We start from the raw sequence: 23,743 nt of genomic DNA on the forward strand, positions 1-23,743 counted from the left end.
GGTGCTTCATAGGCATGTACTGGACGAGTAGGACTAGGAATAATGGTAAGTAATTTAGGTATTGAACACAAGCACACCATTTGCATGCTCATTTACACTGCACCCATCCACCATTCACTGAAACACCAAGCCACCGTTCATCATGCACTCATTCACACACATTACATAATATTCATATACATACACAAACTTTCATGCGCCCACACACACACACACACTTACCAAAAAACACTTTCTTGCCTTTTTCAAAATCCACTGCTGCTCCGAGGAACGCATCAGCAAGCCTCTCTTTCTGCACATTCTCCATGCATGCAAGCACCAGCTCTGGTTCCTGTTATGTGCAGAGCAGGGGAGCAGAGCATCCCATGTCCTGTGGGGGTGGGAGTCGTTTTGAAGTCATTCTGACTTCAAAAAGAAATTATTTCTTGAATGTAAAAAGGCCTCTCCTATGAGAGCCCTCTTTGCTTTTGGTTTCTCTATGCCTCTGCAACCCTTAACAAGGGGTTGCAGAGCAGGGGGTCGTACAGGAGTTGACAGAGGTCACAGTTGAGACTCCTGGTGGCCCCCAATTGACGTCGCTGCTGCAGCGGTAAGGCAGTGGAAGACCTCAGGAAGGATTCCGAAGCGGATGAGTGATAAAGGCTCAGCTCCACAGTCTACTAGCAAATTAGAGTTGACCCTACTACAAACCAAACAGATATTTTGAGCAAGGTGCAAAATATGGACGGGTACTAGCCAGACAACCTCAAGCTAAGAACAATAGAACAGTTATCCGAGCTATTAGAAGAGGGAATATTTCACTTGTAGGGTCAGAAGAGGACAAGTTAGATGCACGCCATTGCAAATTTATATACAACACTGTATACTGCTGAAGAGCTAGATCCCAAACTACAAAAAAAATACGAAGACTAAATCCATTTGCCAGTGCTAATAATAGGGGATCAAAGGTCAAAACTAGATTGTCCTATCCTGGAGGAAAAAGTGGAAAGGGCTATCAAGAGTCAAGATTAACATGAGCCTCTGCCCGGACGGGCGCTTTGTGTTTTTTACCCTGTTTTATTTAATAAGCGATTGGTGAACCATTAAATCCCAAAGAATTATACAACTTGATAATAGTTTTCCCAGATCAGACAGGACCACACTGTCCATGGGAGAGGCCACCATTACTATTAAACCTAAGGGTGGCAAAGACCTCACGTTGCGCTCTTCATACTGCCTAATAGCGTTAATAAACCAAGACGCCAAAATATACATGAGAATCTTGGCTAATCACTTAGAAACTGTGCTGGCCGTTCTGATGGCTCCAGACCAGGCAGGTTTTGTGCCTGGGAGAAGCTCAGGAGACAACACCATAAGGATATTGCATTTGATCAACAGGTGGGACGATTTGGTCTAGGCACACTGCTTTTTGCTTTAGAAACTGAAAAAGCATTTGCATAGATTGGAATTTCTTGGAGGGGTTCTCCATAAATTTGGTTTTGGCGGGGATAACGATCAATGCAAACTATTTAACACTAGCAGTTCAGAGGGAGAAGAATGGGGACCTCACAGAGATTCCAACTCTGTAGAGTGACTATGTAGGGAGGCCTGTTCTCTCTCTTATTTGTACTAATAATGGAGCCCTCTGCCACTCCAATTAGGAGGACGGTAAAGATCCACGGAACAAAATTGATTGAGGAAGAACATAAAATCTGCTTATTTAGAGATAACTGGTTTATTGCACTGACCAGACCGCAAGATTCAATCATGGGGCTGCTCAAAGAGATAGAGAGGGTCTCAGGGTTTAAACTTAACACGGCAAAGTCTGACCTGCTCAATCTAATGCTTACAGAACTGAAAAAAATGTATTTGGCAAAAAGTGGCCATTTAAATTGGCTAACCGCTCTCTGAGATACCTGGGGATACACCTCAAGTCAGATACGCAAAAAGTATAAAGCAAATTACACCCACCTGTGAACAACACTGGGAGACCTGGGATGGGCTAGCACTCAGATGGGCTCTGACCTCATTCTCGTCTCTATTCACCCCGATCCTGGGAAAGGCAGCTTTTTCTGTAGGAAGGAAAATTTGTGAAATGAACAAAAGGAGGATGTCAAATAAGGGGACACGTTCGGGAAGAGCTGCAGAAACCTTTTGGGTTAGATGAGAATGATGGAATGCAATACCTACAAGTCAGAGACTGAGCAATGTGGCCTGAAATATCCATCCCTTTGAGTAGGTACTGCAACACACCATGAATCACAGTGCCTAAAAGTAATAGTAGACATTATTGATAGATGCTAACCAAAATAACAAACAGGTATAAAAAAAAGAGCCTGGCAAAGAGGTTTGAACAGAGAAATGAGAAAAGCATCATGGGAAAAGATTTGGCGAAGGGCACATAAAACATCAATTTTGGTGCAGGCCCTGGATGTCTAATATAAGCTAATATACAGCTGTTACCAGACCCCACACAAGGTACATTGGGGACAACCAAACAAGAATATGCTGGCTTGAGGTAAGTACTAATGTTACAGAGGTGGGTTTGTAATGCCTGATAAACCAATTCCACATATATAATGTCAAAAACAAATTAAAGATAAATGGCATAAAAATAGAAATTCTGAGATTCTCTAGATCTAAAGAAAGGAAATAGCTTTCAGTTGAAATTGGGGTGTGAGAAACTAGAATGTGTTCAAGAACTTAAATATCTTGGTTTCATCCGGGCAAAAAAGCCATTTATATATAGCCTTGAAGACAGAATGGTAACAAAGGTTATGTAATCAATTGCGCAAATGAAATACATCCAGATTAAATATGGTTGGGTTACAGTAGTACTATTGATTATGCTTTTTTGCAGGAAGTTGGTGCCGATAATGATGTACGAAATCCCTTCTTTCTAGAATGTTTGTGGGACAGAATTTGGCGCTCATTCTTAAATTTACCGATTTGCATACCTATAACCATTTTGAGATGAGAGTTAGGAGTATCCTGATTATCCGTTCATCATTCCTGGAGAGTATTGTCACTGTACATGTGCATTTTAGAATCTGATTCTGAGGAGTTATACGGCGATGTGTAAAATCAAATCGCTTTAGATAAGGTGAGTGTGCTGGTCAAATTTAAAACATTCTGGCTCTCCTTGAAGAGATCAACCAAAAACGTGAAGAGCATATAGCAAATTGTGCATCAGTTAAAGAAAAACGATATAAGTATGACTGGTGCAAAACATGTGATGCAAGACCACAATACTATCTCTATAAAGAGTTGGCTGGAGAAAACAAAAACACTAGCAGTACTGCCAAATTATCTGGAAATCTTGCCTGATCCAAAGTATTGAAATATTTGAATGAGATTTCGACTCAACCCATTGCCCACTTGTGCGATTTTAAGAATAAGGAATGTATTGCCACAGACGTCTCAATTCTGTCGTTTCTGCAAACACCTAAGAAAGCTTAAAAACTGATATTGAGTATTGCCCGGGGTTGATTAAAATAAGAAAATAATGTTTTAATGGTCAGAGGAACTGTCTCTCTACAGGAAGAAGTGTGGTACAATCGGTTTAATGTGTGTAAGGCTGCCGATTGTATTGCAGTTGTAACATTTTCAAGATTTATTAACCCGATTGATTTTAATTCCTGAATATGGCAGTGATATGTGAAAGCAGATTGCAGAATTTATTGTTTGCTATTTTTTCCATATGTAATTTTAACTGCATGCATATTTAATTGTTTTAATTTATGTAGTACAATGTGTTGGGTTTGAATAAACTATTGCACAATTAAAAAATAACTTATTTATATGACCACGTGTCTCTGTGGTGTCCTTTATTTTGGCAAAACCAATCTGAAGTGTAAAACTAGGATTATTGAATATCAAAGTTGTATAAACAACAACAGAGTAGGCACCTTTGGTCAAACATTATGTGACCCACTTACATACTTTTATGGACATCCAATGGGTCATTTTAAAGAAAATTAAAGGTGGCAATCAAGATATTAACAAAAAACTACTCAAATCTTGACTCCCTTCTCCTGGAAAAGCCGCCTCTGCTTCAGTAAGTTATTCTTAAATAGTGACTTCCTGAATCAGTTCTTTCAATTTCATTTTCTTCCTGCACAAAAGTCTCTTAGTTTATCAATTTAGGGTTTTGACCCATATCCTTAATGACAGCTTGTAGTGTCTCTTTGCTACTTTCTTCACTTAAGTCTGGATGCTGTGATCAGCTATATTTCTTTTTCAGATGGTTCTTTCTCTAATCACTTTCCTTGGTTCTTGTCTGTTCCCTTGGCTGAGTAGATTGGGTCCCTGCAGTTTTTTACTTGCTTTAACCTTTATTCACTCACTGGAACGAGTAGACTGAGGCCCTAAGTGCTCTTCACGTGGTTTGATTTTTAACCATTCACTGGGACGAATAGGATGAGGGCCACTTGTAACCCTTTTCCTCCTCAGGGTTTCCCGCTGCTCCAGTTACCTTCTTCACTATGGGCTGGCATCACCAGGTATTCCTGCAGCGTTGGGATCCCTCCTGGAGTGAGCACGGTTTTGCCGTTCACTCCTTGTTTCTTGTGTTCGTTCTTGCAGCTGTGTGCAGCCAATGCTGCAGCAGTCTCAGCGTTGTTCAAGTACACACAGTCCACCTCTCCTGAGTGACAGCACCGCTTCCTCCGATTGCTGGCATGCACGGCTTCTCGACCTCTCTGTGCTTCCTTTTCTAGTCGGCTGGCTGAATCCGCTCGACTGAGGATCTCCCGGGTTTTGGCAGCTGCTTCCCTCTTGCTCCTTTGAAACTCCCAAGCTTCATATTTTCTGGACACTAGTTGTTCTTTCCTTTTAACTTGTTACCTGGGTCCTCCTCAGAGTAGGACTGTAGTACTTCTTTCTCACAAGCACTCTCCATTACTTGCTAGATCTTCCTCCTCCCAGTATGGTAGGCTTCCAACCATTTGACAATCTCTATGCTTTCTTTACTATTCTTCTCAGTGTTTTTGACTTCATGTTTATGATTGATGTCCCAATAGCTAACACTTATTCACGTTTCGTTTTTCTGAAGTCCTGATGGTATGAGGGGCTCATGAAAGAAGGTTAAGGAGTTACTCAATGGCACTGGAGTCTATGTCCCCAAGAGAGCAGTGGCTCCCTGTAAGGTCTTGCTTACTGCCACCCCTAAGGGGAATATTACATAGCAGGCTCACCTGCCTAGCCTCACAAGGAAGGGCCATCTTCTGGGGGGGAAGTGAGATCCTGCGATTCATCACAGTCCTTTGTTGTACCACTTCTTACGACTTAGTTTCTATCCGGTATGGCTCAGTATTTATAGCCGTTAGTGAGTCATATGGCATACTTTTTGGCAATGTCCGATAGTAGGTTTCCAGGTTTCGAATGTTTTACAAATGTAGCCAAATACATCACCACGTCACTCAACGCAATGACATCATTATGTCAACGAAACGTGACGTCTATTTAACAATCGCCTTCTTTGATGCATTGAATTCTGAGAGATTTAATTTCTCTGCACGGCCACAGTGTCCCGGTCACTTTGAAGTTGGATACAATGTTTTCTAACCAGTACGGCTCAGAATCAAATAATGGCAATCATGCTATGTTAGTTATACAATCAGTGTGATTAGTGCTTGCTTAAAATAATGGGCAAGAGTAGGATTTACACCTTAATGACGTCAATTATATCTTTTTAGGGTGACAGTGATCATGTGAACCCCTATATTTACTCATTACAATTCCTGTGAAAAACATTGTCGTCATATATGGGCACCATGACTGAAAGGGCAGAATTACTAACCCTACGGTAATTTCACACATCCTTTTGAGCCATACTACTGTAGTGATTTTTTTCACTTTAAATTCTGATATGACATTCACAGTAGATTTATTTTTTATCTTGTTGGTTGCTCTGTAGGATCCCTGTTGAAATGATAAATACAGAATGGCCAAAGCAACCTTTGTACTACTCAGGTAGGTACTTTTCCATTTGTCAACATGGTGTGGATAGTATGACTTAGAATAATGGTTAGCATCATCGCAACCTTAGAGTTATAGGTCACCTTTCATTTTCAGGACTCTTCCCCATGAGCAATCTTCTTTTAGGCGCATCAATAGGAATTGATTAGCAATCTCGTTTTTAATCACGTTTAAAAAGATTAATGTGTTTTCTTGATTGAGAAGATTCCACATTGTGCAATACTGTGGACTCTTTCAACTTTCCCTATGGGGGGCTGAGGGGGGAGTCGAGCACTTTAGGGTCAGAAACATGTAGGGTTTTTGTGAAAAATTATTGCATCTGATCTATGCTGATATCCAGATAAATTGAGTGTCATACTCATCTCTGTGTTTATAGGTTCCATTTCAAACAGTATTTGCAACTGTTGGGTCTTTTATGGATTTTACCTGTTGAAACAAATCTGGCAACATCGTCATTGACTCTCTGGAAGGAAGCTTCCGTTACGTGACCAGGGAAAGGAAGAAGCTACCCGACTCTGACCCTAGGGGTTGCTATCTGCAGGAAGACGACGTAGGGGAAGACAAACTCCATAGAGGCAGGATAACACAATCAAAACACACCTTCAGTTTGAATTCCTAATGACACCCATGAGCCGTTGTAACATGCCTGTATGGCTTATTGTGATGCAGGTAAAGAATACCAAAGATTTCTTGAGCAACAACCTTATTTACCATTCCTCCCTTTTTTTAGTACTGAGACGAGGAGGAAGGGTGTAACAATGAGGATGACCAGAAGCGGTAAGCCAACGCTGCGTTCTGGTCTTTGTAAAGTGTTAACTAATGCCGGGAAGTTTAAAACACACACACCTGTACAAAATACGAGGGAGGGGCAGAGACTGCAGCGAACACAGCTTGTGCCGATGCTGGTTGGAACGCCGCAGGCGAGCACACTATGTGACGCATCCCCAGTCAGTGAATCGAAGTAGAAGACAGAAGGATGTGAGGAAAGACAGAGCCGCCCGGTAAGCCTTGAGATAGCAAGTGGGTTAACGCAGCGCTTGAGAGCTAGTGTTGCATATCATTAACAGCATGAGAAAGCCCAATGAAAGTAATTGTAGGAACTGATACGAATACAACCAGTATTAAAGGGTCGGCGACCCACATTTTGTAAAGAGAGACTGATACAAATACGGACAGTGTTAAGAAAGGGTCGGTGACCCAAATCTTGGAAAGATCACACCGTGCCTGCTCGCAAACCAAAGGTGAAATAACTGCTAACGTGCCCTGATAACACTAGTGCTCCTGAATCCACCTCCACACCTCTTATGTGCAACCAAATGTGCTCGCGGTGCCGCTTTTACAAAATCTGTTACCTAATGTGAGTCCAACTGGTACTGATGCTGTACTGAATTAATTGGAAATGATCCAGATGTCGTATCCAAAAAACCTATATCAAATAGCATGAAAAATGCAAACTATGTAAAAGAGTACTAATCCCTAAGACCAAAAATGTGTGACCCAGAACCACATTATCTACAACCAGTATCACCCTGTTTATGTTTACCTGCAAGTTAAGGCTATTCAGCCAAACAACCAAGTCAATGTCGGGATCCGAATACTTGGAAAGAAAGATTGATACAAATACGAACAGTGTGAAGAAAGGTTGGTGACTCAATGCTTGGAAAAGGGCTTTGACATGAATACAACCGGTGTTGATAAAGGGTCGGTTACCCAACCTTTGAAAAGAAGAGTTGATACTAATAAGAACTTTGCTGAGAAAGGGTTGGTGACCCAATAGTTGAAAAGCATTATTTCTTGGATGAAAGAAAGAGCGAGTGGAGAATGGAAATGCCCTAGCAGGGTAGTGAATCAGGCAAACAGTGAGTCTGGGACTCACAACCTTGAAAGGATATAAAGCCCTGGAGGCAGAGTAAACCAAGTACTGTGCGAGTCTGGAACCTGCACCAAAGAAACAGAAGTGTGATATCCTGTCAGGAGAGTAAGCCAGGAGTAAGAAGAGAAGTAAACCTGAAACTGTGGAACAGTGAGAACAGATACACAAAGAGAAGACCCATACCCCTTTTAAGGTTCAGTGATAAAGTCGCAATACCTGGCAGGAGAGTATACCAGGGGTAAAAAGAGGAACAGTCAAAGGAAAAGGGAAGAACCATACTCCTCCTAAAATTGAGACACGGAGTGAGATAAACTGAAGATTTAAGGGAATTGTGTACTTAAAGTAGACTCAAGGGAAGAGTCCTTCTCCTTTAACTGAGAAAGTGACTTTCAAACTACCAGAACAATTTTAGAACGTTATGTTTTGAACTCTGAACGAAATCTACAAGTACCTAGCTTACAGAAATCCCCTTTTTATACCTTATATTGAGTTTAGTGCGTTAGGGTCAGCTTAGGGTTTTAGACAAAGGACGCTCTTTTGTTTAATATCTTGACACAGACGTTACTTAGTTTCGTTGAGAAATCCCACTTAGGATTGGGGATAGATAGGATTTCTCCATGCCCCCTTATTATTTTGTCATAAATAAAAGTTTGTAAGCAACACTCAACATGCCACTGTGTCCGAATCTTACTTTTGATCCCTTACACTGTATAATCACCTTACACAGTATAATCAAGTGAATCTCAGTTTAAAATGAATGTTACACCGTGTTTGTTTTCTTGATTTCATTGATGGTTTATGTTATGTTATTAAACTTATACTGCGCCAAAGCCTGTCGGCATCCAGGCGCCGAGAGACAGATAAATGGATGAGTAGATTGCTCAGAGAATGATGCATTCTAATCAGAGGATTGTTTTCAGCTGCTTCCGGAAGGCAAGATGGCTCTCTGTTTTCCTTAACTGCGATGGTAAGGTGTTCCATGCCCTGGTGCACTGAATATGGAAGGCCCGGCCAAGACCGCTGGCTCGTTTTACGCAGTGTAGTACCAATAAAAAGCCCTCAGCTGATCTTAGGTTTATCTTAGGATAGTGAATGTTAACCGTATCCTTCAAATATGCTGGAGCATTACCAAAAATGCACTTATGGCATGTGGTTAACAGTTTGAACTAGATGCGTGCGGCCACTAGGAGCCATTTTCCTTGCTGCACTTGTTGGCTCTGAATCTGAAAGATGATACGTATTGCAGCATTCTGGATTTTCTGTAGTAGTTGGACGTTAGCCTTGTTTGCACCTCCAAATAGTGCATTGCAATAATCTACACGTGGGGGTTTAGGGCGTAGCATGACATTTGGTATTATATGTTGTATATCACTTTGTAGAGGTCAGAGTTTTTTAAATATATTAGGAAAAGCCATGCTATAAAATGTGCTCTGGATGTCGGGAGAATCATCCTCGTAATAAATATGAGGTTTGTTTCACTTTTTCTAGAAAACATGGAGTTGAGACCAAGCATAGCTGAAACAACATGATGAAAGATAGACCGAGAGACGATGGAACTGCTATTAGGGCGGGCTAGGGATCAAAATCAGGCGACTATTCAGCCCCACAAGAGATTAATATCCAAATTATTGCTGGCAGCGAAGTGGTGCATTCATAAGCTTGGGAGGAACCCATTGGTCAAAGTGGGTGGGAGCGGTGCTCCTCTACTTTGTTAGTTGGGTTTTACTGTTCCTATACTTTATTTTAAAAGTGTAGGAAGAAGTTGAAACTTGCAGTTCAGTGCACTGCACTGAACGCTTTCTTAAATAGCAGGTGCATGTGTTTGAGGGGTTGTATTTTGCATAGAAGGGGGTGTGGCAATAACAATGGGGTTTGTAGAGTGCGGGGTCAGGCCTGTAGGGAACATAGTTACACTACTTCTTTTCGTACACTTGGACCATTGGAGAAAACCTCCCACAAAATTGATGTGGCTAGTGGGAGTATAGGAACACATTTGTTATTTATTTGAAAACAGGGATGTCGCTTTCAATCAGAAATGTCTTACAATAACAAATGTACAGATGGCAGAGATATTCCTGAGAAGGGTGCCTGTACAATAGCACAGACAACTAGAAGTGGCGAGCTAGTCTATGAGGGTGTGAAGACAGACAAAGATCAGGGTCAAAACGAAACCCAAAAAAATATATATTGGTGAAAAAACCTTAGTTAAGTCTGAGTTAAGGTGATCAGAATGTATGCAACGAAACCCTTGAAATTCAGCAGATGCGTGAAGTGATGACCATCTTAACTCAGTGACCCCCACGACAGTGAGGTTGGGTGTAGAGGAGCAGAGGGAAGGAAATGGTGAAACGACGGCAGCAGGACCTTATAAAGGGAGCGTTTGTGCATGGAGAAGCAATCAGCATGGTGTCAGTAGGTAGAAGTGGGGGAGGATCTGGGTAGGTTGTAGAGAGTTGGGGAAGTGAAGGTGATGACTTGTCTAGATGGAAGAAGGAGTAGAGAGGAAGGAAAAGGAGTATGCACATAGAGTTGTCGTGTTTGTTGAGCAGGAGGGTTGAGATTAGTTTTTGTAGAGCGATGAGTAAAAAATTGATACATTTGCAGAATGGTGAGGTTCATAAGAGTGGTAGTGATGAAACTTTGCTGACAGAGGCCACTATCAAATAGGATCCTAAGGTTGAGGAGATAGGGATGGGCTGGGGAAGAATGGCATTGGAAGGTGGGAGAAAGAGGACTTCTATTTTGAGTTCAGCATGAGGTAGAAGAGGGCTAACCATTAACAGTTTTCAGCGATACAGTTGCTAAACTGTTCTGAGACAGATGTGAAGGAGGAAAAGGAGAAAGATTTAAGTATTGTTAGCAAAGAGGTAACAGTGAGAACCAAAGGATAAGATAGGTCTACTCAACATCTTGTTCCTTCTGCTCCTCCCCTGCACTCAACCTCACTGTTCCAGTGTCTTCCAGTGCCTCCTCTCACTTCTACTCTTTGTCCTTAGTCCCCCCAACTCCATTGAAATCCTCATGGCCATCACAATCAAAGCCAGCCTATGTAAGTCTTCAAAGCGTGTGTTAAAATTCACTCTCTTGGCAAAGAGGGAGTCCCCTGGCCCTCTCCCCATAACTTCCCAACCCAACCCCACCACTACCTCCACTGGTGTGCAATAATGCAATTTTCATGTTTTGAAAAGTAGGTGGCACTGAAAGCACTGCCTATAAGCCAAAACTATTGTCATGGGAAGTGAAGGTAGGAGAAAGATGGCATGTGATGAGGGGCAACAGTCTGCTGTTGTAGTTTGGTTATGGGCCACCGCCGTTAACGCCCATGGCTAAGCTAAGGCTGATGTGACATCTTCCCTGTCCCATAATGGATCTTCCAGACAATCTAAAATGGGCGGCCAATGCTTGTGCATTGTGTCTTAGCAACCACAGACAGAACACACCATTCCTTCTTCAACTGCTAATCTAAGAACAGTGCTGCAAAGCCCAGCCAGGGAGGTAAAATATACTGAAACTATCTACACACAAAAATAAACAGATCAGAGAACACAGTTGAGAGCCAGCCACAGAAACAAATGGACAAGAACACTGTGCTTTTGAATTTCTTTTTTTATAACTAAATAACAGGTTTACTTAAGACATCTTCATTTGAAGAGATTGTCAGAAAGTCCACACATGGAAAAATGCACAACGCTTGCTGATAAGATGCTAATGCTTTTGCATCACTTCCCCAGAATATTAGGGTGACATTGCAATGGATTGTGGGTATTGTGAGGAATCCTTGTATGTCGACCATTCTCCCATAGGGGGAGCCTTTTCCCATGAGGCCAAGGGGGTGAGCAAGCTACCCGATAGTCCCCCTGGGGTGATACTTAGCGAGTGGATTTCATGGGAAGATACCCCCCTCTCTATGGGAACAGGGACAACTATCCGGGAAGAACGCGATATGTACAGACTATCCGACACCCTCCCTCATTCTCCTACCCTATACAGGGTACCATAGTTCCCCACACTTCAATGTACTTGTGTAGGGTAGATAACTCAACCTTCCAAAGTACTGAGACAAGTCAGTGAAGACTGGGACAAAGAAGAATCCAAGTAACCAATTGGTAATAACATCAGTACCAAGACAAAGAAGAGGGGCGGAGTAATGAACACCACTCTGCTGACCAAAACCAGCCTTCTAGCCAATATGGAAAATATGTGAGCAAGCAGAAAATAAAAAGGAAATGACGACTGAAAATGGCTTTCAGGCCTCTCTCGAAGAGCGGCAAGCAGGTCGGTGCTGCGGCGAAGTGGAGCCCTGGAAACCAAGATATGAGGCGAGAAGGTGAAACCTCTGAAAAAGGTTGCAACAAATGACCATTTTCCCAACTGGAAGAAGGCTGCTGACTGAATAGAAAGGACCACATGGTCCATGTCGGAAAGGTATATTTCAGCTGTAGCTGAGCGCACCACGCGGAGAGTGTGGGATGGAAGAGATTGAGTCCTGGAACCGGCCGAAGCCCGAACAGAAGCTCCTTGGAGGTAGGGGCTTGCCGGTGAGGTGGGGGCGCAGAAAGGCCTGGGGCCTAATAAAGAAGGGTGGAACAACAGTAGTATCTGCGGCAAGATAGTGAACCAGGTCTGCAATATAATCAGCAGAAAAGCCCAAGAAATACGTGGGTAAGGGAGTAATTCCTCCTGGTGTTGCGAGATGATGGAGAAAAGCCAAAAGTAAGGGAGTCATTCCCTCTGGCGTTGTGAACATTGTGAGAAGCCTGAGAAGAGCCAGGCAAATGGAGTCATTGACCCTCGCATTTCAGGAAACAAAGTAAAGAAAGAAGCTTGAGTAAAGCCAGGAGAAGCGAGACATTCCTCCTGGTAATAGAAACAAGGCACCTGGAGAAGGGAGGCATCCTACAGGACACCCATAGTGAAGAACAACAATGGGCAGTAAGGAATGCTGATGCTTTGGAATTGGAGCATTGTTTTAAGTGAACTGAGACTTTCAGTCCGGAACTGCGTGTTGTGAAGGGGATTGCAGCCTGCGGAAGAGAGTCATTCTGAAGTATAAAGAAGCTTTGACTTTTGTTTCAGCACTACATGAGATATGATAAGTCATGTATAACATGCCTGTACACAAGTGTTTCTAGGCGCGACAAGACAAGGAAGGGGAGACAAAAGGAGGCCAGAATAACGATCTTACTAGGCCTTGTGTCATTCAGATCACATAAGTGCCGTGGGAAGGGAGAGGAGAACTGCCAGGGGAAGGACGGGGGGGAGAGTGCAATAGGCAAAGCTCAGGTAAGTGCTGCTGGGTTGGCTGGCTTTAAGTAAGTGCATGGAAGCAAAGTTGCAGATACAGTCCCCATAAGCGCGCGGTAGGCCCAGAAGCCCATAGGGCTACTGGTCGTGAAGGAGCCTGGTGCCCATTAAGGTTCAGAGGGTGGCCAGGTAACCAGTTAGCGAGGCAGACAAAACCATCAGCATGGGAGAGAGAGAGAGAAAGCAGAAGTGAAAAGGAAGGTCTTGATTTGCTTCCGAAACCTTGGTTGGCCATGCTCCAGTTTGAGAGGGGCAGGGAGGCTGTTCCAGAGGAGAGAGCTCTACCTCCACTATCAGTTTGGAAAAGCGTATGACCCTCAGAGAGTTGAAGGTGCTTAACAAGAGATAGTTGGATGTAGAGTGGTTCCCATCCCCAGAAAGTCATGTGGACAATGCAGTGGGCCTTGAACTCGATCCTTGCAGCCACCGGGAGCAAGTGGAGACATTTAAGGGCTGGAGAGATGAAATTCCTGGGCTTGAAGCCAAGGACAAGTCTTGCAGTCCGGTTATGGATTAGTTGCAGAGGTCGAAGAGTAGAGTAAGGCAGATTTAGAAAGAAGCTGTTGCAGTAGTCCAGCCTAGAGAGAACCAGGGCTCTGGGGGAAGTTAGAAAAGGAAGCATACCTCCGAGGAGGTGCAGCTGATAGTGGGACTTCTTAGAGAGCTCCGTGATGTGAGGAGAGAAGGAGAGGGTGGAGTCGAATATGACACCAAGGTTTTTTGACTCGCAGGAAGGCACAGGTAGAGGGAGCAAGCAAGGCGGCCCAAGTATGTATCAATGTTAGGGAAAATTCTCTGTTTAGGCTGAATTTCCCAACCTAGTGAGTCCCCCAGCAGCTTTGCTGGATTTTTGGGGTTTATTTTTTTCTCCTGCCAGGAGTGAGACTCTTTTACCCTCACTCTTGGACATGATTTGAGTGTGTACCTTTGACTCTAGATGTGTTTAATGGGCTATGGGGTCTTTTACTCCATAAGGCTACATGTGTTTTTGTGATGTGTGTCATAGTGACCCCCCAGTATAGACTCCATACCCTGGGACTGACTACTGTCTCCCAGGGCATGTAAAGTCATCATTGACTTTACTAGTCTTGAATTCTGAACAGAACCATTACAAACCATCATATTGTGGACGTACTGGCTGCGGCAATTCGATTGCCCCGGGGTCTGTTAGTCGAGGGGGCACGTCTCCATCCCCCCTGATCGAGTTTTGGCTGGTGGCAGTGGATACTACTTTTTATATTCAACCGCGAATATTTCTCTATGGGATTTTCCCATTAGTCGAGGCTACTATCTTTATTTATTTAATTACGATAGCCTCGAACATACCGCCGGTTTATTTAATTATTATTAATTCTCCGGTTGGTATTTTTTGCCAAAACTAAAAAAAAAAAAAAAATGGCGTTTGTGTTCTCTTCTGTGACTCCAACCCAAGTCGAGCCCTTTGTTCCACTTTTTTGGCGGTCTTCCCCACAGAAGCCCTCCAAAGTGGTGCCACTCTGTCTGGGGTACTTAGCAGGGATGGAGGGGGATTTAGGCACCCTGGACCGAGTTGCCTAGGCAACTCAAGTCGCACTCCGTCCTGATTGGCCCAAGTGGTGAGTCGGCCGGCTCACCACTTAGCATGTTTGAGTGACAGCTAGGCTGAGTGAATGGGGGTTTTCTGCATAAAAGCAGGGCTTTGGGGACTGGAACTTCAGAAGTCGCCACAGGACCTAAGAATCCGACGAGGGAGAAGCTGAGCCGACCTGCTACGACGATACCACCGGTGGAGCCCTGCTGAACCGTCTCACCACTTTTCCCAACGACAGAGGAGATCTCCCGCCGGAGAGTCTTCTTCCTTTGACTGGTGGGGATAACCAGTTTCACCGTCTTTTCGCCTTCCCGACACATCTCGTGGCCGCCTTGCCTGTGCCAAGCACCCCGGCAACCGGAATACCACGACCGCGAAAAAAATGGTAATACCTTTAACCGGAAAACTCCGCGGCTGGTTTCTTCCCTGGCAGTGCAACAACCATCATCTTTCCTCCAAGTCGAGACCTTCTCTTCCTCTGGACGACGCTGAGACTTGCACCCGCTGCCAGGAACAACTGCCATCGCTGGAGGATCCTTCTCACTTAAGGTACCGTGTTCCGCCTGGCTTCCCTTGCCACTGACTGTACGGGGTAGATTTAGCCCCCGGCTTTTGAACCTGGGTTAGCCTGGGACACCCTGGCTAAACTTTTCTGAGCCTCTCTAAACTCTTTTTGAACTCTCTGCAAGACTTTCAAAGCCTAGTGTAACTACATGATCTTGGGCGCATTTGTGCTCTGCTCTCTCTAAGAGTGGGCCCAGCCTATGGACTTCGGCTCACAAGTGACTTTTGCACTTCTGCCTTGCTAAAAGTGTTCCTAAATCTTAGAGTGGTGTATCTTCACATATTCTGTCTTTTTCCCTCCCTTCTTCATGAACTTATTGGAGTGCCATCTATAGTTAAGCGCTCAACTCTGTCTGGAAATACGTGGTGTTAACTAAGACTTGTCTGATAAGAGATAAGGCTTGTATATATTATAATAGTAACTGTGTTTAGAGTGTTTTACAATAAGAGTGCTGGAGTGTTTCAAACAGTGTGTTTTTAAATAAATAATTATATACTTTGATACCAAATCTCTGGTCAGTGTTTGCTTGTGCTATTGTGTCTGAGTTGTATACTGCCTAACTCTTCTTGAGGGAAGTCTGACTGCTCAGCCACAGCTACCAGGTAAATCTGGTTGGTACAGACTGCTACCAAGTGGGTTTACTGCTAACACCTGTAGTCCTAAATCTTTTGCAGTGTTCCCAAAGGGAACTGCACAGGTTTCTGCCTAACAATCAAACATTAGCATTGTAAGCTGAAGTACTTGGACCTTTGGGAAGGTATTAGCATTACCTGTCCAGGTATGGGCACTATTGGCGTGTGTGTATTGTTGCATTCACATATGGGCTGAGGTAGGTATGTGATTGATGCTTCCTCTAATTGGTTTTCTTTGTGGGGCAGTGGAATGCTGCATTTTACAGTAATGGATTGAGCCATCCTAGATAAGATCATAGAGAGTGTGCCACCACTTTAAGTGTTGACTGTGAGGCAGGTTATTTTCCACCAAATATGTACTGTTAAACTGTGAAAGCAAAAAAGGTAGGAATTGTGCTTCCTATAATAGATCTACAACTATACTAGAAGAACAAGTTACTTACCAACTGGTAACGTTCCTTCGACTGGATGTTCCTCCAACGTATTCCACAACTTTGACATGCAATGTCCACAGCTGTGCTGCGTCGGAATTGTTTCGGCAGAGGGCGCCCTGCGTTGATGGCGTTGGGTCGATGTCCCTAGAGGGCTTCGTCGAGGGTGACTTCATTGGATGTTATAAGAAGGACGCATGGCCCCCGTAGCCTCAGTTCATGTACCCCCCACCCCCCGAACATGTGCCATCACTGCATACCAAGCCTCCATGACTGCACATAGCCTTGCGGGATTGCAAGCTGCAATAGCATAGGAAATTCTTCAGATGGGCAAGCAGGGAGGGCGAAGTGGAATACGTTGGAGGAACATCCATTCGAAGGAACGTTACCAGTTGGTAAGTAACTTGTTCTTCGATTGGATGGTGTCCTCCAAAGTATTACACAACTTTGACAAACTCCCAAATCAGTACCAGTGAGAGGCGGAGGTAGAAGAATTTGGATATACCCATCAGATGGCAGAACAGAGCACCGCTTTACCAAAGGCCATATCTTGACCATGGAACGTATCCAGGGAGTAATGCTTGACCAAGGTATGGATGGGAGACTACGTGGCATCACAAATATTTTTGACAGGAACTCCCCGTTGCAGGGCTGTGGATGTAGCCACGCCCCTAGTGGAGTGAGCTTGCAACCCCTCAGGAGGGTCCTTGCCAGCCAATCGGTAAGATTCAGCAATGGTGAGGATAATCCACCTGAACAAGGTCTGTTTGGTAACAGCCTGACCCAATCGGTGTCCAGCATACCCCACAAAAAGCTGGTCGTCTAATCTGACCCTGGACATCTTAGAAATATACAAGCTTAAACCTCTTCTAGGGTCCAACCTATGAAGCCTCTCCTCTTCCTTAACCGGATGAGGATAGAAAGCAGGAATAACCACCTTCTGGCTCAAATGAAACTCAGACACTACCTCAGTTAGGAAGGAAGGGTGTACCCTCAACACCACCCTATCCCAGTGGAATACAGTAAAGGGTGGCTTAGACGAAAGTGCCTGCAACTCGCTCACTCTGCGAGCAGATGTAACTGCAACCAAGAAAACTGTTTTGTAGGACAACAATCTCAAAGGACAAGAGTGCAAAGGTTCAAACAGAGCACCCATCAAGAACTTCAAGACAAGATTGAGATCCCAAACCGGCACCTGAAAAGAGGATGGCAGGCACACATTCGTGAGCCCTTTTGGAAACTGGGTGATCAAAGGAATCTTAAAATAAGAACATTCCTCAGACGAGCGCTTGAAAATCGACAGCGCTGCCAGGTAACCTTTAATGGTACCCACTTGAAGGCCCTTTGTCGGCCAAAGAAAGCAAGAAAGAAAGAACCATTGGAATGGAACACTGAAAAGGACCGACAATGCGCCCTCTGGACCAGTCGGAAAACTTACGCCAACAACAACGGTACAGGGATTTGGTTGCCGACCACCTGGCCGAAAGCAACACCTCCATCACGTCATCCGGGAGGTCCCAATCCTTATATCTCAACCTTTCAGAAACCAAGTGTGAAGGTTGAGAGTCTTGACCTCTGGATGGAGAACCCAACCTCCCTAGTGCGAGAGAAGAGCCTCTCTGTGGGGAAGACAGCGTGGAGGACAGATGGGCATTTCGGGGAAGGTCCGGGTAACACGCTCTCCTGGCCCAATCCGGAGCAATTGGGATCATGTGTGACCCGAACCTCCACAACCTCCTTAGAACCTGAGGAATGACGGGGGCCGGAGGAAACGCGTACAGAAGTGGAAATGACCAATCCATGACGAACGCGTCCCCTAAAGCTCAGCTCGGAGGAAATTCCCTTGAGCAATATGTCTTGCACTTCCAGTTGGCACTAGTCGTGAACAGATCCACTTGAGGGGTTAACCAAAGGGCGAAGATCTCCTGAAGGACTTCCTGAGCTAACTCCCAATCGTGGGAGACTGCTCTGCCTGCTCAGAGTGTCCACCGCCGTATTCTCCTCTCTGGCCAGATGAAACGCTGATAGCAAGATTCCTTGCTGTATCGCCCAGAACCAGAGCTGCATCGCCTCTCTGCAGAGCAGGAGCCGCCCTACACCCCTCTTTTGTTGAGGTAATGCATGGCCACTGTGTTGTCTGTCATGAGCAGGACATTTGTCCCGCATACAGAGGGCAGAAAAGCCTTCAGGGCCAGCCTGATGGCTTTCAGCTCCAAAAGATTGATGTGAAGTCTGGATTCCGACCGAGACCAATGACCACTGGCAGTTAGTTCGTTGGTGTGAGCCCCCCATCCTGTGACGGAAGCATCCGTCACTACCGTCACCTCTGGCCTTGGTTGCCAAAACGGCTCCCCCTTCATCAGATTTCCTTTGTTGGCCCACCACAGAAGATCCTGTGAGACCGTGAGCGGAATCTGAAGGAGATCCGACATCTTGCTTGAGAATGGAGACCACTGCGTCCTGAGGGCCCATTGAAGGGACCTCATCTTCAGTCTGGCCTCTGGCACCAGAAAAATTCAGGATGTTATGAGGCCGAGCAATCTTAAGAATTCGAAGGCCGGGAGAGACTGGGCATGTTGAAACTTGTCGACCATCTGGACAATGTGAAGAGCCCTCACCTTGGGGGACGAGCACTTCCCCAAGGACGTGTCCAACACAGCCCGATGTACTGGAGCTGTTGGGAGGGTGTCATGTGCGACTTCCTGAAATTGAGGAAGAAGCCCAGCTTGTGAAGGGAGTGGCAGGTGAGGCTGAGATGATCCAAGGCCTACTCTGGAGTACGCGCCCGGACCAGCCAGTCGTCCAGTTAGGGTTAGACGTGAACCCCCCCTCGCCTGAGATACGCTGCCACTACTGCCATGAGCTTGGTGAAGACCCTCTGTGCGGGTGTCAACTCGGAGGTATTTGCTGTGCTTCGGATGGATCGGCACATGAAAATAAGCATCCTGTCGATCCAATGACACCAACCAATCCTGAAGGCGAAGGGCCTGAAGGACCTGAGAAAGAGTGACCATCCAGAGGAACTTGTTCAAACGACGCAAATCCAAAATGGGTCTCAGTCCTTTCTTGGGAATCAAAAAATATGGGGAGTACCATCCCCGGTTCCTCTCCGCCACAGGCACTAGTTCTATAGCGCCTTTCTTTAGTAGGGTCAAGATTTCCTGCACAAGGAGCGGATCCAGAATCTTCAAAGAGGTTCCCCAGTGGATTGTTCTGAGGCTGATTAAGGAAGGGTAGGCAATAACCGTGGGCAACTGTCTCCAGAACCCACGCATACGAAGTAATGGCGCACCACTCTTCTAGATGCTAAGCAAGTCTGCCCCCAACCAGTGAACAATGAGACATGGCCTCAGCTGTTTTGAGACATGGCCTCTGAGCTGTTTTGGAGCGGCTGCGGCAGCTCCTGAAGGCAAAGAGGTAGCGGCCCGAGCGGCTTTGGCACCTCGTCCTATTCCACCTGTAGGACCTTTATGGCGGCCCCTTTGAGCGGCTGCTCCTCCCACTCTACCAAAAGAGGAGTAGTAACGAAAGGAACCCCTCCACTGTTGTCCCCTAGGACGAAAAGGCAGAGGTTGACGCACATCAGCACCCAGAGATTTTGCAGCTGCTTTGGAGGTCTGCAACCTCTCAAGGCTCTCGTCAGCCTTGCTGCCAAACAAATGAGAGCCGTCAAAGGGCATGTTGAGAAGATGGGCATGCACGTCCGGTGCATATCCGATGCTATCCGCCGAGTCCAACCCAGACTGAAGGGATTCAAACATGGCTAGTCATCCTGAACAATAGCAAGGAACCCATCCCTTTCTTCGCGCTCGCCAATATGCTCAGCCGCCAGAGAGACAACTCCACCCTCCAACTCATTTAAGCTGGCATGTTTTCAGTCTGTTTTGACTTTCTTTTGCTATGGTCCCTGCTACTTGAACCTGTGGTGTCTTGTATTTACAGAGACCATCAGATTAGGACTTGAATGTACGTGTTGACAACAACAAAAAAACAATGTTTTATGGATCATCATCTCTCTCCTAGTGCAATGTAGACCTGTTTTCTTTCTTCGGTCTTCTAATCCCTATGGTAAACATCAAAAATAGGTGTTGTCCATCTGTCTATATGCCTCGCACAACATTTTTAAAAACAGTTCTGTCACCCACTTTGCTTCGTTACATTACAAGTACCATACTTTACCCATCTTCTCATGGCTTTTGATCTTACGGTTAGTGATGCTTACTGCAGCGTAGGTGCAACTGGTGCTGCGGTTTGGCGAAGTCACATGAGGCATAGTTGCTGTTTGGGGAGAAGGTGGCTTCAGTTTTCTTTGTGGGCTTTGGAAGAGGGTTACAGGTCTGCCAGAGATGTTCTTTTTTAAGGGAAAAAGGTCTTCTTCTGAATGCTTCACTGAGGTGGCTTCATATAACTGTGTAGACTGCACAGACCTGTATGGACAGATAGGTTCAGAAGGCAATCATTGATTATCTGCATTTTTAACTGACACTAAAAACCGATATGGAAGATTTATTCCATCTCTCTTGGCCATCTTAAAAAAATACAAAAGTATATCTATTACCCACATTTCTTCCCACTTCCCACTCCATTACGTTCAGTCAAAGCAAGTGTTACCATATAGATAAATATCTAACAGGACTTAGGACTTACCCTTCAATACCAGATCTGGCTTAGGTTCTCTACCCAAGTTTAGATCCAGGAAAGGTGTGCCTAACGTTGCATGGAACCTCAGAGCTGAGCTGTTCCGACCAGTATTGCCTGAAGCAGTCCATTGCACCGGCAGAGGAACAGCTTCTTCTGTATGAAGGCTTAAATTATGCTTTGACTATACATGCCATTAGTTACCGCAAATGGAGGTGAAAGTGTTACCTTATTCCCCATTTGTGAGTTTGTACATCGGGAGAGACTTTGAAAAACCCCAATATTCTTTTGGATGGAAGAACTATTGTGATTTTATTCCCCAACCTTTATTTGCTCTATTGATGACATTCTAAATATGTCCTTGTGATATAGTTTTACTGTTTCAGGTTTTGTTAATCTGCTTTACGCATTCTGTCTGTATCCCTGCATGATATAATTATAGACACAATCTTGTTTGTGTGTCCGTCCAATGAGCATGTCATGACTCTTTAAAAAAGATGCATTTGAAGATCATACAACTTTCTGAGCTGGATTAGTAAATGTTGGTGTATTTATATGTAATATCCTCACAAACTTAACAGTAGCTTTATGTAGCTTGCACACAGCTTTAGTATAGACGGTATGCATAGCAATTTCATGAGTGCATTAACAACTTGAACATAGACCGTATGTATAGCAACTTCAGGGCAATCCAGTGCTATTATGGACTATCTTGATAACAATATATTTAGCTCCTTATTGACATCCTATTTCTGGAATGGCTAGTTTGACAAAAAATATAGTGTCTTCTAGTTTCAGATCCCCAGAACGACTTGTAGGGATAAAGCTCAATTCTTTCAAAATGATATGCGTATTCTTTTAAGGTTTGAGCCATTACATATGATGGCACTAGTTATACATGTTGTCACAATAGACTTCATTTAAATTAAGCTTTGTACCGCATTGCATACACACACTGATGGGGTTTTAGCTGACTCAATTACTTATTAATATAGAGAGATGTGTGTAGTCTGTCACACCCTGTTCTGTATATGTTACATTTAAGCATAAACATGATGCAGTTCCTGTAGCATCTACATTTCATGTATGTAAGAATTGGGTGCTTACTGTATTCAATACAAGACTCACTTGGGGCTGTGTGGGATGTATTTACCCATGCATCCGAGCCATACCTCAAAACTGTGCAGTACTGACATGGAAAACATCATGATGGCCAGAGCTTCCCAGAAAATGCACAGGGAAATGCATGAAGAATAGGCTGCCACCCATTTTTGCCGATGTTATGGGCACAGAAGGGCACTGCCTAAAACCACCATTGGACTACCCACACAGTAGTCTGAAACCATTGGGAATGGCAATGCTGATTGCCAAAAGCAAACCCATAACTGTTGGGAATTCATTTTCTTAAATCCCAAAAAGGGGTGCAGTACCCCTAAACCACCAGATTTTGTAGAAAACTGAATAAATGAACCCAAAGCAAGCCAAAGAAAGACTTACTGAGAGGTGGATCCAATGTAAAGTTATATTCTGAAGTGACTTGAAGGTGTATAACAAGACTGTCTGAGCTGTGGATTTCAGCAGTTTAAGTAAATTTGGACTGAAAGACACTACAAATCTAAATGTTCAAATTGACTGAGTGACCTACTTTTGAGTGTCACATAGGTTGAAATTGTTTAAATGTCATAGTTTTAAACTTAGAATCAGCATTCTAGCTGCATATGTAAAAATGTTTAGTTTTATTTGAATGCAGAAACTGGGGAACAAAAAGTGACATTTTATCTGAAACTTGGCTTAAGGAACTGAATTCTGCCTGGCAACTACCCCCATCAGGAGTGAAACTTGAGTCACAGCTGTGTTCCCAGGCCTAGCTGCCCTTTTGCTGCTCACACCAAAAGGGATATGACACTTCCCTGATTGAATTACCTGGGCTCTGCAGGAAATTGAACAAAGCCCTGTCCTGACTCAGGCAAATGTTTTATTGGCGGGAGTCGTAAATGGAGCTTCCTCTTGGCAGAAGCTGGGAGTGGCAGGGTCTCTGAGCTTGGCAGAAACTGGAAAGACTGGTTTCTGTACCATGTGACCTGAAAAGACACACCTCTATAGCCAGAATATGGTTTTAGAAAAAGATGAATAACTCATAGAGCGGACATGTGAAAATTGTATAAATGACACCATAATTCTTGTGATTTTTCTGCCCACATTTTAAGAGGTTTTTCGAACCGGTGGCATGTTCAGGGGGGTTTTAGCGGAAAAGAGGATATTACTCAAAATGTGTGCATGTGAAAAATCTGACACTTCATCAACTAATGTCCATACTCCTTGCGCACATGTGTGTAAATTTGGGTCAATGTCCGGAATTGCAAAATCAGTTAAAAAGTGAAATATGTGCCATTTCTGAATGCAAGCCCCCAGGAAGAGCAAAGTTTGGACAGGGTATATCTCCTGTGATATGTGATGTGTGCATGTAATTTTAAACCAATATTTACCTGTGCAAATATGTCTTTTGTTATCAAATATAGAATGTGTGCAATTTGACTGGGGAGTGTCCTCTCTGCAGGCTGTAAAATGACATCACTCTGACACAACTTAGCTCCCCCAATCAAGTGAGAAATGGAAGTTTGACCAATTAGAAGCTGAGAGAGAGGTAGGGTCAGTGATGCTAGAACACACCCACATTCTAAACACATAAAAGCAGACAGACAGGACAGGTAGAGACCTTCAAATCCATTTGCAGCTGGAAGCTCTGCCGGGAAAATCCATACTTACCTCCAT

General features: G+C 44.3%; 1 protein-coding gene across 4 annotated transcripts in view; it reads right to left on the bottom strand.

Moving 5' to 3' along the window:
• The window catches only part of LOC138468305 (uncharacterized), a 441,590-nt gene that overhangs the window by 246,196 nt on the left and 171,651 nt on the right, over window positions 1-23,743 (bottom strand). Inside the window, exons 1-2 of one of the 4 annotated variants that reach the window (XR_011268238.1) lie at window positions 2,166-14,425; window positions 1,951-2,051 (exon numbers count right to left, since the gene is read on the bottom strand). Coding sequence is in view for 1 of the 4 variants with exons in the window: in XM_069608798.1 (XP_069464899.1) it covers window positions 1,951-2,051; window positions 20,540-20,606 (168 nt within the window). In the remaining 3 variants the exon portion in view is untranslated. Of the gene's footprint in view, window positions 1-1,950; window positions 14,426-20,539; window positions 20,761-23,743 lie in introns of those variants that run through there. The other 3 variants (XR_011268239.1, XM_069608798.1, XR_011268237.1) reach the window with 3 other exon arrangements.

The sequence above is a fragment of the Ambystoma mexicanum genome, chromosome 4q, assembly GCF_040938575.1.
Source record: "Ambystoma mexicanum isolate Mex_15411 chromosome 4q, UKY_AmexF1_1, whole genome shotgun sequence".
NCBI classification, from domain to species: domain Eukaryota; kingdom Metazoa; phylum Chordata; class Amphibia; order Caudata; family Ambystomatidae; genus Ambystoma; species Ambystoma mexicanum.